The sequence below is a fragment of the Grammomys surdaster genome, unplaced genomic scaffold (assembly GCF_004785775.1).
Source record: "Grammomys surdaster isolate TR1022 unplaced genomic scaffold, NIH_TR_1.0 493, whole genome shotgun sequence".
In the NCBI taxonomy this organism is placed as follows: Eukaryota; Metazoa; Chordata; class Mammalia; order Rodentia; family Muridae; genus Grammomys; species Grammomys surdaster.
This window is the reverse complement of record NW_021604912.1, coordinates 14,913-28,881: the sequence shown is the minus strand read 5'-3', so window position 1 is coordinate 28,881 and position 13,969 is coordinate 14,913. Positions and strand designations below refer to the sequence as shown.

Here is a 13,969-nt window from a genome sequence, read left to right as displayed (position 1 = left end):
GTGCTGGAGTACAGGTTTGTGCCACAATACCTAGTCTGATCCAGGGCTTTATCCATCCTAGGCTAACACTCATCAGTGAGCACATCTCAGCGCAGGAAACTGTCTCTTTGAAGAACAGGCCATGGTTGCTTATCTTTTATCATCCAAGGGGGAACCAAGACAGGACTGGGGAAAGGTTAAGAGCAAGAAAGGGATAACACCTCCATTCTGAGTCAGGAGAACAGAGCAAAGGGGACAGGGAGCTGGGCATGAGCAGCCCAATAGATGCCAGACACCATTCTGGGATGTGCTGTACAGTGCTGGGTATCACCTCACACCATCCTCCAGAAGGCCTCACAGTGACTCCAGAAGGAATTGAACCCAGGCCAACCGCAGCCTGAGCTCCTCCACTCACCCTGTGCTGAAGAACTTAAGGGGGAGCCTGCCAACCTCAAAGTCCCTTTCTGTCCCTTCAGTGTCTCCTCCCGTGTCCTAACAATCCCCAGAGACACCTGGCAAGGCAGCTGTCAGCTTCAGATGCCTTTAGAACTGCTACCAGCTGAGGGTTCTCAGGCACAATCGCTGATGAGGAGAAAAAGCCTGCAGTGGCAGCCAGACAGCAGCAGACTCATCACCAGTCCTGCTGGGATGTGGTTTCTGTAAGCTGTGGATGCTTAAGTTCTGCCTAGGCCTGCCTGGCCATCCTCACATGGCTCCCAAGTGTTTCCTGGCCTCGAAAAGGATTCACTGGCAGAGCAGCAAGGCAATTCAATTATGAAATTTACCACATTAGCTGACTTACTACATTAGCATTTCAATCGGCCAATTCATTGTGGCCCACCACTGCTGGCTTGTGCCAACTCTATAGGAGAGAGAGAGAGAGAGAGAGAGAGAGAGAGAGAGAGAGAGAGAGAGAGAGAGAGAGAGAGAGACACCCCCTGCCCAGGGCACACTGACATTGCCAGCTAATAAAGGACTCAGGACTCATGCAGTAAGCTGATGAGCAGAGCCCCTCAGAAGCTGCATGGGAAACCGGGTCCTCAATTAACCTGGACAGCTGCCCACAGTGTCACAGTCACCACCAAGAATGAATGGTCAGCTCCCATCCTAGAGCTGGTTCTGCAAGAGTGTGGATGGATGGCTAGAAAAACAGCTGCAGCCAGGACATGGAATGGAGGTTTGGTAGCCCGTGCTAGCTTTCCTTCTCTCTCCAGGAAGCCTTCACCCTCCTCTCCAGCTTTCTGTTACCCTGCTCACTGGGGCCCTGCAAACTGATGTGTCAGCATCCCCAGTCCATATGCCAGAATCCACTTCTCTCTCAAAGCAGGGTCTCAATAGTCTGCTCAATGAGTAATTTGACTAAAACTACCTCTGTGTAGCATGCTCACTACTCCAGGCCACCCTCCCTCCCTCTGAATGACAAGAAGGATGCATTCATTGCACACCACACATGGGGACATTTCTTTTTTCTTCCTACTTTTCTTTCCCCACAGTGGTCCCACTGGCTAAAGATGCCATTCTCAGAGCCACTGTGGAACATGCAACTTGCATGCAGATCTTACACTGCATGGCACAGGGAACCCAGCTGCAGCATGACGCCCATGACAAAGGTTTTGTCCTTCCATCCTCCATAATTAAACAATCTCCCTGAACTCACTTGCTGATAAATGACTCAACTGAAATATCAATAATTACAGGGCCTGGGACAAAAGTGACTTTGCTGGCCTCCACAGACAAAGCCTGTGATCTCATGAACCCTGTCTTAGAGGGACCAAATCTACTGTAGGCTAAGAGTACCGTGGGTCTTCCCTCCTCTGTCCCCAGACACAAGCTTTCAGCAACACCCATAAAAAGTCCTCCTAGCATAACTGTGTCGCTTATGAAAGAGGCTCAGCAAATTAGGGGGTCAGGTGCCAAGTACCCCCTCCCTCCCCATCCTACTCCAGGATAGGGTGAATAGCCCGGACAACTGGCATACTTTGTCCTGCCACAGCAGGGAGGGAGGGCTAGTGCCCACGGAGGCTTGGCCAAAGCAACTTGGCCTCTGGTCTCCCCAAAGTACAGATGAACTACAAAGGCCCGGGTAGTCCGCCCCTCCCCCAACTTCCTGTGCTCCAGTCTCTAGAAATTCTCCGGGATTGGTATGGTGGCACTTGCTTATAAATCCAGCTCTCAGGAGGCTGGGACCAGAGATTTCATGCTCAAGGCTAGTACATAGCAAGACTAAAAATGAAAAAAAAAAGAGAAAAAAAAAAAACTTTAAATAAAGTCTGTGAGAATGCACGTTGAGGTCCTTAAGGCACTTGCACCCAAGTGTCTGGTGCCCCAGTAGGCACAATTTTCGAATAGGAAAAAGAAGCTTCTAATACAACTATGAAAGAGACCAGTCAAGTGGGGATTTGCAAACGACAGTGGAATTCTCGCGCCAGGATAACGCATGGGAGGAGGGTTGAGGGGAGAGGGGAAGGGGGTGGGGGGTGGACGATTTGCTACAACCCTGCCAGATCGGCCACCACCTGGGTGAGTAGGGGCGTGTGGCTGCGGGAGTGTCACCACTCTCCCTTGACAGACAACTTCCCAGACAGGAAGGACTCTATGCTGTGGGCCACACGGCCAGGCCCTGCTGTCTACTCTTCCCTGGTTTAACCTCTCGGCCCTGGCTAGGCACAAGCAGGGAGCAGGGACTTTGGCTAGGTGCGGGCGCAAAGCTGCACGGTTCGCATCCTCGAAGACAAGCAGCTTCCTCTTTCTAGGATCAATAGTAATTTTTTTAAAAAAAGAGAATCAGTGGACTCAATGAATCAAAAACTCCCGGGGGAGGGTAGCCGCTCTTGCGCGTAACATCCGTGTGGAAAACAATTCATTCCCTTGGCGGGAGCTCTGAACATAACAGTACGGGGCCTCCAAGCTCGTCCGAGGGGCGCTCCTGGGTCAGCACCCACTTTCCCGACCCAGTGAACCGGGCCTGCGGTCCTACGCCCTGCCTGGCGATCCTCGCACAGGGTCGCTCGCTGTCCTGGTGACAAGCCCCAACGATGGCGCCCCCTGTCGACTCGGTACCCACCTGGTTCTCACCGTGCGGCCCCACAAGCTCCGCAGTCCCCGCCGCAGCCGCCTTCCCCGGCCGGCTCACCAGTCCCGGCCGCGATCCCGTAGCCGAACCGCACCGGCGCCGCCAACAAACTAGTTTCTCCGGCCTTCCCGCCCCGCCTCGCGGCCCGAAATGCAGCAACCAATCATAGACCGCGTCTCTGTGACGGATAGGCCGACTAACCCGTAATACAACCGCGTGAGAAGAAAGGGACGGTCGTCCAGGCCACCGGTGCCGCGGGAGGCGGGGCGGAGAGAGGAAAGCGACTGCCACCAGACTCTTAAAGGGACAGGCCATTGCCTTTCTGCTCTGGTGGCCAGTTGGGAGAAAGCAACACGACCTATTTATTCTAGAGCTTTCCTTAAGGAAGATCTTTGTAGATCACACACATGCTTGTTTCTGTTTCCGAACTATAGCCATTATTGATCTTTTTACAGGCCTGCGATCTAATTGTCCCTGTGTTAAGGAAATCCTTTTTTACTCTCTGCTAATTTCCATGTGGGGGAATTTCTACAGACACGAATCCCTGTCTATACTGGGAATCCCTATATTTCAGGTGAGAGGACCTTAAGCTTCAGCTTTTCTGTCAAGCTGGCAGAAATTTCTGCCTAAACTTTTTATTTTAAACCCTTCAAATATTCTTCACTATTAGTCAGAATTCTCCGAGGTACAAAACTGATAGAGTAAATCTATACCTACAGATACACATACATACATACATACAACACACATATGGAATTTATTAGAGTGACTTTCAGGCTGTGGCTGGGGTAGTCCAACAATGGCTGTCTCCAGATATAACGTCCAAGAGTCCAACTGTCAGTCCATGAGGCTGGATGCTTCAGCTGGTCTTCAGTATACCTTGGAATCCACAAGAAGTTAGCTATAATACAGTGAAATAATGAACCTACCTGTGAGACTTAAGGGCAGCCAAAGAGCAAAAGTGTCCTTTTTCCAGGTCCTTCTTCCAGGCTGCCACTAGAAGGTGCAGTCCAGATTTAGGGTGGGTCTTCCTACCTCAAATGATCCAACCAAGAAAAATCCCTCACAGGTGTGCCCAGCTGCTTGAGTTTTAGCTACTCCAGATATAATCAAGTTGAGGACCAAGAATAGACATCACACTCGCCCAGTGCATCTATTAGTTTATTTAAGAATTGCTAAAAAAAAAAAAAAGAAGAAGAAGAATTGCTAGACCTGGGTGGTGGGGGGCACACTCCTTTAACCTCAGCATTCAACGCAGAGGAAGGCCAATCTGATTTCCAGGCCAACCAGATCTATAAAGTTGATTCCAGAACAGCCAGGGCTACACAGAGAAACCTTGTCTCAAAGGAGAAAAAAAAAAAGGAGGAAGGATATTTTCTAGATTTCTATGACGTGTGTGTGTGTGTGTGTGTGTGTGTTGTCTGTCTGTCTGCCTGTCTGTCTGTGTGCTGTTATTCTGAGATCTTGTAATCTTGTCTTTTTTTAAAAAAAAAATACAACTTTTTATTGTTAAGTCAAAGAGGTATCAAAATTAAAGCAGAACTTACAGGGTAAGACTTAACGAAACTACTACAGAGCATCAAAGGAAGTGAAATGGAACTAGGCTCAGGGAAATTATGAATTAATGAACACAGGAAGGATAAAGAGGGAGAACAGTGAGAATGTGCAGAAGATTCTAGGGCAGAGGATCTGGTGTTACTTTGCTCTCTCACAAGCGCCTAGGGAAATGAATAACGGGAGATGATGTCTAAGCTCCACTGTGTACTTAAGAGTCATCCTCCCCATTGGCGCTGTCTCTGTCATCTTCTCCCTCCTCAGGCTCTTTTTCATCATCCTTCAACTCCAGCTGGTCATCCCCCCGATCTTCATTGTCATCATCATCCAGCAGGTCACCCTCCTCAGCAGAGTCATCTGCACCTGCCTCAGACTCCAGCTTCACATCAGTCTCCTCTCTCTTCACAGAGGCACTGCTCTGCTCTTCTTCGGACTTTTCATTCTTCATCTCTACTGCTTGTTTGCTTTGTTCTTTTTCAGTTTTTTCCAGGCTTTCCAGCAGAGAATCCACTTTTTGTTTTATCTGAGTCAGCTCCTTTGTAATGGCCTGAAGGTCATCACCTTTCAACTTTCCAGACTTGGAAGAAGATCCCCGTTGTCCACTCTTCGAATTGAATCCACTTTTGCCCCTTCGTGAGGTGTTCCCTGACACACGCTGGCGTTCAGAAGGCACCACAGCTCGAGCAATAAGAGGAGGAGGAGGAACATGTGCTGGGTAACTGTACATCCTGTCATAATAATCCCGTTGAAAGTCATAGTCCAAGAAAAATGAGGAACCGTACATCTCGGCTGCAGATCGTTTCACACCGGCTTTTCCTCTGTTCACTTTTGGCTCTGCAGCCAGGTTAATATCTAAAACCTGGCCAGCGATCATTCTGCCATCCTCTCCAGCTACAGCAGCTCGGGCACTTCTTTCATTAACATACTGGACAAAGGCAAAGCCCTTATGCACAGAGCAACCCACAATCTTGCCATACTTTGAAAATATGGCCTCCACATCAGACTTCTTGACCACCCAAGTATTGAGATTCCCAATGAAAACACGGGAATTCATGGACCGTGGATCTGTCTTGTTGGTAACATTGCTAGCCATCTCCTTTGATGATGAGGTTCCTCACAGAGCTGAAAATGTAGCTGAAGATCAAAAAAACTCTCACAAGAGTTAGGAGAGAGAGAAGAGACTGTCTCTCCTACCGCAGGTCTACACCGAGACGCCGGAGCTACAACATCAAGGAGCCACACAACTGTTCACTCTCCGTCTTCTCACAAAATCGTAATCTTGTCTTGAAGTTCGATTGGCTTCTTTGTTCCCACCCAACTCTGTCTCTGAGAGATGGTTCTGCCAGGCAGAAGGAGTATCATCAAACCCCGCCTATAGGATTATTCCACCACATCAACTTGCTGAGTATCTGGTCTTCTTGCCTGTAAAGCAGCAGTGTGAACTCCCACTGGAGTAAAGGACCAAAGAAGCAATCATTCCAACAGGTCACATAAAGACACAAGAGCTCGCCGGGCAGTTCGAGGCCAGCCTGGTCTTCAGAGTGAGTTCCAGGACAGCACAGGTTATACAGAGAAACCCTGTCTCAAAAAAAAAAAAAAAAAAGAAAAGAAAAAGAAATTAATGAACTGTCCAGGTGTGATGGCACACACCTTTAATCCCAGGAGGCAGAAGCAGGTAGATCTCTGAGTTCAAGGCTAGCCTAGTTTACATAGTTCCAGGACAGCCATAGTCACTGTGAGACTCTTGTCTTAAAAAAAAAAAAAAAAGGTAAGCACCACAGAAGCACGGGAGTGGAGAGAATGCCCAGGAAGCAGAGGTCTCACTGATAGCTGGTGCCAAAGAGGTTTAAGAGGGGGAAGGTGCAAAAGATTCCGAAGACAAATAGCAAAGTGACTGATGGAAAGTGGGAAGTAGACCACTTGTGCTGAAGGCTGCTTGGCCTGGCAGCACAAGCTATTTGCTATCTAGCAGTCTATGTAGCTACAGACAGCCAACCTGAAGTCCAGAATCTCACTATGCCCCTCAAGATCTCTGACAGGGTCTCGAAAAACAAAACAAAATCTCTGACAGGATGGTTTTGATGACCTGGTTCTTGCAGGCAGAAAGGGTATCTATCACCAAACCTTTCCTACAGGATTACTACTGTGAAGATGGAGGGTGTGGCAGCCAGTAAATGCTCACCAGAGTGCCTCCATTTGATCTGAATACGTTTAAAATGGGAGGGTTCCTGTATTTAAGAGGAACCTTGGCCAGAGCTGCTCAGTGGCCTAATATGCTGTTAAGGAACTTTCCAAAGGGATAAGGCAGCATCAAATAATAGATAGCTTCATGACACGAATGACAGGCTGCATTTATAGTTATAGTGCCCTGCCAATTTCCTAAAGCAAAGACATTTACATTGTTGCTTAGATGAAGCTTCCCATGCAAAATTGATTCTTAGCAAGTTCATAAGCGTTGCTTATGGCTTTTTAAAAAGGCTCTCTGTGAGCTTACACATGCCAACCATCAGAAATCTGGCTCATATCCCTGTTTCCCTCTTCAACTCTGGGGCCTAAATTAGGTAGTGGCATACATTAAAAGCAAATATAGCCAATAAAAAGAAATCAGAGCCAAGAACATGTGTTGAGTTATTGAATTCAGATAAGAACCGAAAGGAAGCAGGGAAAGAAATGAGCCTGTTTTGCCATCTGCTTCGGTCCTAGCATGGACCCTGTAGCATCCCACTGCCAACGCCCCTACCTGCCACGCCAGCCCAATACACATGGAGTTCTGGGGTGCAGGGTCCACCACAGTTAGCTCAGAAACCTCCGTGTTCCACATAGTTGGTGTCTTACAGTTTCATTGCTGGGAAGAGACACTATAACCATGGCAACTCTTGTAAAGGAAAACATTTTTGTTTTTTAACAAAGGAAAACATTTAATTGAGGCAGGCTTGCTGTTTTAGTTTGAGCAGAGGGAGACCTCAAAGCTGGGCCTTCAGTTTCACACTTCCTGCAACAAGCTCACACCTACTCCAACAAGGCCACACCTCCTAGTTGTGCCACTCCCTATAGGACAAGCATTCCAACAGGTGAGTCTGTGGGGGCCATTCCTAGTCAAACTGCCACAGAAGGCTTTACAGTTTAGACATGCTACCGATGAATCTTGTGTAGTGCCAAACTTTTTTTTTTTTTTTTGTAATTGCAAATAGATTCTTCTCTCATACAATGCATCTCCACCACAGTTTCCCCTCCCTCCACTCCCGGCAGCTCCTTCCCACCTCTTCTCTCTTCAGATCCTCGCCTGCTCCGTTTCCTCAGAACTCTCTTAATACAGTATATGACAGAAAGGGAGAAAATAAGTTCGACACAAATAAAATATTAGTTTGTTTCTGCAAGGGCAGCTGGGAATTATGAATTTTTTTTTTTTTGTTTTTCGAAACAGGGAATTATGAACTTTTGGGTAAATATTTTCCCTTTTCAAGCAAAGTCAGGGCTCCGTTAGCATGCAAGAGAAAGGGACAGGTGCTTGATGTCAATCAATAGTCTTACCCTACCCTATCCCTGCTAAAATCGATCGCCATCTACTTAGTGTTTTAGGTAACCCGAATTTTAAAGTCTTTCAAGTTCTTTCTACCTAGCCCTGGCTGTCCTTGGACTCACTATGTAGAACAGGCTGGCTTCAAATTCAGAGATCCACTTGCCTCTGCCACCCAAGTGCTGGGAGTAAAGCTGTATGCTACCATGCCGCCCAGCTAGTTTAAAGTCTTAAAAATTGTGAAATGGGAATGGGATGATAATTCAATCAGCAAATTTCTTGCCTTGCAAACATACGTTGACCCCCAAAACCTGTGTTTAAAGGATGGGCTTGGTGGAATGGAGCATCTGTGATCCCAGGAGGAAACGGGAGGATTGGAATGCGTTGCTGAGCAGTCAGCTTGGCCAAATGGTTAGTTACAGGCTAAGAGTAGATTCAAAGGAGGGGGATGGAATCCCTAGAGGTGAGCCTTATGATCTTCCTGGCTGTCTCCAGAATGCTGGGATTAAAACTACGCAGCACCACATCCGGCTTAAATGATATACTCTTTAATTGCCATAAATAAAAAGAAAATAAATCTGGGCTGGAGGGATAGTTCAGTGGTTAAGAGCGCTGACTGCTCTGACAGAGGTCCTGAGTTCAATCCCCAGCAACCACAGGGTGGCTCACAACCATCTGTAATGTGATTTGATGTACTCTTCTAGTGTGTGTCTGAGACAGCTGTAGTGTACTCAAATAAATAAATAAATAAATCTAAAAGAAAGGAAGGAAAGAAGGAAGGAAGGAAGGAAGGAAGGAAGGAGGGAAGGAGGGAGGGAGAGAGAGAGAGAGAGAGAGAGAGAGAGAGAGAGAGAGAAATCAGCCAGGGATGGTGGCACACATCTTTAATCCTAGCACTTCGTGAGCCAGAGGCAGGCAGATCTTTGTGAGTTTGAGGACAGCCTGGTCTACAGATTGAGTCCAGGACAGCCAGGAAGCCAAGACTGTTACATGGAGGAACCCCTGTATGAGAGAGAAAGAGAGAGAGAGAGAGACTTAAAAGGAATAATACAAACTGATACATATCTGTAATCCCAATCCCAATCCCAGCAATCAGACACAAGAGGAGGAAGAGCAGGCACTTAATCCTAGTGTCCACTACATAGCAAGTTTGAGGCCAGCCCGGGAAACATGAGACTTTGTTTCAGAACACACACACATGCACACACACACACACACGCCAAGATGTCATTTAAACTAATGTAATATTAAATGTCACATAATGAGCACATTATATGGGTAATTATAGTGAGATCACTTAGGTTATGGGGATAAAATTTAATATGCTACAGCAGGGAGAGGTGGATACATTTAAAATTTTTACTGTGTTCTTCAAGATATTTAGAAAAGGAAGATTTTGAATGTTCCCAACGTAAATGACCCTAACCCTCCATACCTGTATCAGGCAGGAGAGCTGGCCTGGCCCCTTGCTGACTAAAACATTAGGTGAACTTGCCCAGGCAGTGCTGGAGAGCTCACCCTGACCGTGTGGTTGTGGGAGAGCAGGCTGATTTTCAATTTTCAAAGGCTTTGAGTTGGACCACCCCAACATCTACCTCATCTATGAACCCCTGGAATGCATGAAGGGGCCAGTCCTGCAGATCCAAAACTGCAGTATCTCCATGACATAGGGGAACAACAGGATATCTGAGAGGAGTCCCGAGGATCCAGTATTGACAGTGTAGCAGAAGCAGAGGTCTTGAGCCAGACCCACTGCAATGAACATTTGCAAGGAAAGATGTGTGGGCAAAAGAGTACGCTGTGGGACACGCTGTGACACATTCTATCTTCCACAAAGAGATTTTTGGTTGTTTGATTGTTTTGTTTGTTTTTATTTTGAAAGGGAGGTCCCAAGGGCAGAGAGCAGATAGGAAGGCACAGGGAAATGAGTGGAATTGGGGTACATGATGTGAAATTCAAAGAAGAGGACCAGATTGCCACGTTGCCTACACACACACAGCAAGCAGTGTCTATGCTTCTTTATTCCATTGTGTTTTGTTTTGGTTTGGTTTGATTTGATTTGGTTTGGGTGCTTAGTTTGAATCTCGGTCCTCATGTGAGCTACTTAGCTACACCCCTAGCCCATCCAAAGTTTCACTGGTCATCCTCCAGGATTCACAGGATAGCTCTAAATTGTTACAAATGTACACTTATGCTTTTGAGGAATATTGCGTTTTCTTCTTTTCTCTTTATAAATGAAAGTGTTGAGAATTTGAGCTAAAATTCCTTGTTTGATCATATGAATGAGATAATATCACAGATAGTGGATAATATACCCTTTGGACTATTAACAAATGAAAATATATAAAACGTCAAAACATGTGAGGTGCAGGCAGAAGGAGTCATGGGAGGTTGACAGCATTTAAAATATCAGGGAATAATAAGTTCCCACTTCAAGAGTATTAGGAAAAGAGCAAGGAGCCGGGCAGTGGTGGTGCATGCCTTTAATCCCAGCATGCAGGATACAAGGGCAGCAGATCTCAGAGTTTGTGGACAGCCTGGTCTATAAAGTAATTTCCAGGACAGCTATAGCTGTTATACAGAGAAGCCCTGTCTCCAGGAAAGGGAAAGAAAAAACAATAATGAAGCATCCACCACAAACCCTTAACTCTTTCATAATTACAGTGGAAGAGACCTATTTACTTTAAAAAAGGTTCGATCAACTTTTCTAAAACCAAAATGTAGCAAAAGAATCTAACTAGTCCTATAATAAGTAAAGAATCATAATTACTAGCATGACAGATTCCAAAAATGGATTGTCTGCATCCTGATAATTTTACTGGAGAATTCTGTGAGATGCTTTTAAAAAAAAAAAAAAATGCATGCCAACGGAGCTGAAGAGATAGCTCAGTGGTTAAGAGCACTGACTGCTCTTCCAGAGGTCCTGAGTTCAACTCTCAGTAACCACATGGTGGCTCACAACCATCTGTAATGGGATCTGATGCCCTCTTCTGGTGCATCTGTGTCTTCAGCTATGTGATATGTCTGAAGATAGTGACTGTTTAGTCATATACATTAAATAAACAAATCTTTTTAAAAAATGCATGCCAAGGATACATGATTCATTCCAAAAACCAAAACAGTTTATTAGTCAGATTCTCTAGCAAATCATACACTATATAACTCTGTCTGTGTGTTTCTGTCCTCATGTATGCATACATATCATTTGCATCATTAAAAAGTAGGGTTTAGATGTTTTGGGTTTTGTTTTGTTTTTTTGTCTGTTTGTTTTGTTTTAATTTGGTTTGGTGTGGTTTTTGGCCTTTTTTTATTTCTTTGTTTGTTTGTTTGTTTGTTTGAGACAAGATCTATGACTCTGATTGTCCTGGAATTCTATGTAGACTTGCCTTGACGTCAGACAGATCTGTCTGCCTTGGAATACTATTATTACAAGTGTGTGCCACCATGCTGGGCCAACCTCACCTATAATTTTTAAAAAATGTACTGGATTGGCTGACACCACAGCAGGTTGGATACTCCTACAATAGTCATCCCTATCCTGAAGGGCCAAAGAACTCAGTGAGTTGCTCTGGCCACAAATCCAGAACCTTCAGGACAACAGGGAGCAGTGAGTCAGCCCCATTCAAAGGCTGAGGGCCTGGAGGTTCCTCCAGAGCCCTTGGTGAGAGTCTGCAGGAAAGGCCAGGGACCTGGTGACTGAGGTCCTCAAGGCAAGGAAGCGCCCACAGAGTCGTTTGCTCAGGAGAAGTGGACTCCACGTGTGCTGGCAGCCTCCCTCCTTCCACCTCAGCCACACTTGGGGCCTACTGGATAGAGCCAGCCCCAGTCATGGTGGGTGGGTCTTCAACTCAAGCACCAAACACTGCAGAAACATCCTCACAGACACACCCACTGTGTTACTCTCCCTGTGGCATCTCTCAAGACAATCAAGCTGACAGCCAAGAATAAGCAGTACAGGAAGTAATCCTCAACTTCCTTTAGGTGCCCAGTACTGCCTTGTCTCCAAAACCAGCTAAAACCAGTAAAAACAAAGGGCAGAGAGAAAGTATGTATGGTATTATCATGAATTTAAGCTCAGAAGCCCTCTATAAAACCCTAGCAAACAGAGTTCAGTGACAGCTATCTATGATAAGATTAGGTTAATTCAAGGTAGACAAGGCTTGCTTGTGACCAAAACCAGTCAACATACTCTGATACATAAGGAACTTTCAAAAGCTCCTGACAGAATCCAGCACTCTTTGTGATTAAAGCTCTCAGCAACTTAATTGAACGTTACTGGTTAGGGAGCACCCATGACAAGCTCACAGCAGGTTTTGTCTCAGATTTGGAAGAGAGAATGAGTGGGAGAAATCAGCCTCCCTGCTCTGAACACTCAGCATTTATGATGACAACTGTCTAGTTATGGCTTTAAGGAGACCCGGTTCAATGAGATCCATGAAGGGATCAGGAACTCAGTCACAGAGACATGCTCACCCCATGTTAGACAAAGATAGGGAATCAATCCAACAGAAGAAGTACAGAAATATCAAATTTCACTCTTTTCTGCTGAACACTATAAACTTGTGTTTAGGACAAGGGATTCAGGTATTTTTGTCTCCCTCACCTTGTAAGATTTTGATGCAAGCCAGGCAGTGGTGGCAAACGCCTTTAATCCCAGCAATTGGGAGGCAGAGACAGGCAGATTTCTGAGTTCGAGGCCAGCCTGGTTTACAGAGTGAGTTCCAGGACAGCCAGGGCTACACAGAGAAACCCTGTCTCAAAAAACAAAACAAAACAAAAAAAAAACAGATTTTGATGCAAGTGTTTTAATTCCCCCCACCCAGTAAAACCTTGGTTCACACAGGACCTCCTGCCGCATCCTAGGAAGCTGATGGCTGATGACAGTTACCCTGCTCTTTTTTCCCTTCATTTCCTGTTCACCAATTCTTTTCAGACTAGCCAGCTGAATAATACAGTGAGGTCTGACCCCAGCCCATGGGGAAAAGACAGTCACCACCTGAGTTAAACAAACCAAATGGACATACTGTCTCTGTGTGTTTGTTCTTCCAAGCGCACACTTGGGGTCAAGAGTCATGTTTGGCTTGTCCAGACACTCAGTTAAAACAGGGGACACTGTTTTCTTTCTTTCTTTTTTTTGTTTTGGTTTTTTGAGACAGGGTTTCTCTGTATAGCCCTGGCTGTCCTGGAACTCACTCTGTAGACCAGGCTGGCCTCGAACTCAGAAATCCACCTGCCTCTGCCTCCCAAGTGCTGGGATTAAAGGCGTGTGCCACCACCACCTGGCAGGGACTCTTTTTTCAACTCTGAAATTATTTCTCACAGAAGGACTATTATTTTAAAACAAAACAAAAACCTTGTTGAAGAAACTAAAAGAGACACACAGCAACACAGTAAACTTTAACCTAAGCCTCACATCTTACACAAAACTTATCCAGAGAGCATCACAAACTTAAATTCAACACTATAAACACACAGAAAAACAAGGCAAAGGGCTGGAGAGCTGTCTCCTTTGCTACAGTGCCTGCAGCAGAACCATGGAAACGTGAGTTCAAATCCTCAGCATCCCTGTAAAAGCTGTGAACCTATGTTTGTGCAAGGAAAATTGACTCCAGGGTTCAGAAGTTGATTGAATACACTATGTCACCCTCAGAAATGCAGAAGGGAGAGGAGCAAGATTTACTCTTCCAGAACTCCACAGAAGGCAGTGTGAATTGCGAAGACAAAGAACCTTCCCAAAGACCCCCATGTCTGACAGAATTCCATCAGTCTGACGAGGACCAGAGGGACAAAAGGGAAGGGCTCTGTATTAGGCGGGGTTCTCTAGAGTCACAGAACTTATGGTAGTC

At 46.0% G+C, this 13,969-nt stretch overlaps 2 protein-coding genes across 2 annotated transcripts in view; both read right to left on the bottom strand.

The window, feature by feature from the left end:
* Positions 1 to 3,190, bottom strand: part of Klhl25 (kelch like family member 25) — a 25,609-nt gene extending 22,419 nt beyond the window's left edge. The window contains exon 1 of the mRNA XM_028781658.1: positions 3,044 to 3,190. The gene's annotated coding sequence lies outside the window, so the exon portion shown is untranslated. The remainder of the gene's footprint in view (positions 1 to 3,043) is intronic.
* A 1,270-nt stretch (positions 3,191 to 4,460) lies between these two features.
* On the bottom strand, positions 4,461 to 6,115 carry LOC114633034 (heterogeneous nuclear ribonucleoprotein C-like). The gene has a single exon (XM_028781657.1). It carries the CDS (start codon positions 5,697 to 5,699, stop codon positions 4,818 to 4,820), a length of 882 nt encoding a protein of 293 aa, XP_028637490.1. The 5' UTR covers positions 5,700 to 6,115; the 3' UTR covers positions 4,461 to 4,817.
* Between the last annotated feature and the right edge of the window lie 7,854 nt (positions 6,116 to 13,969).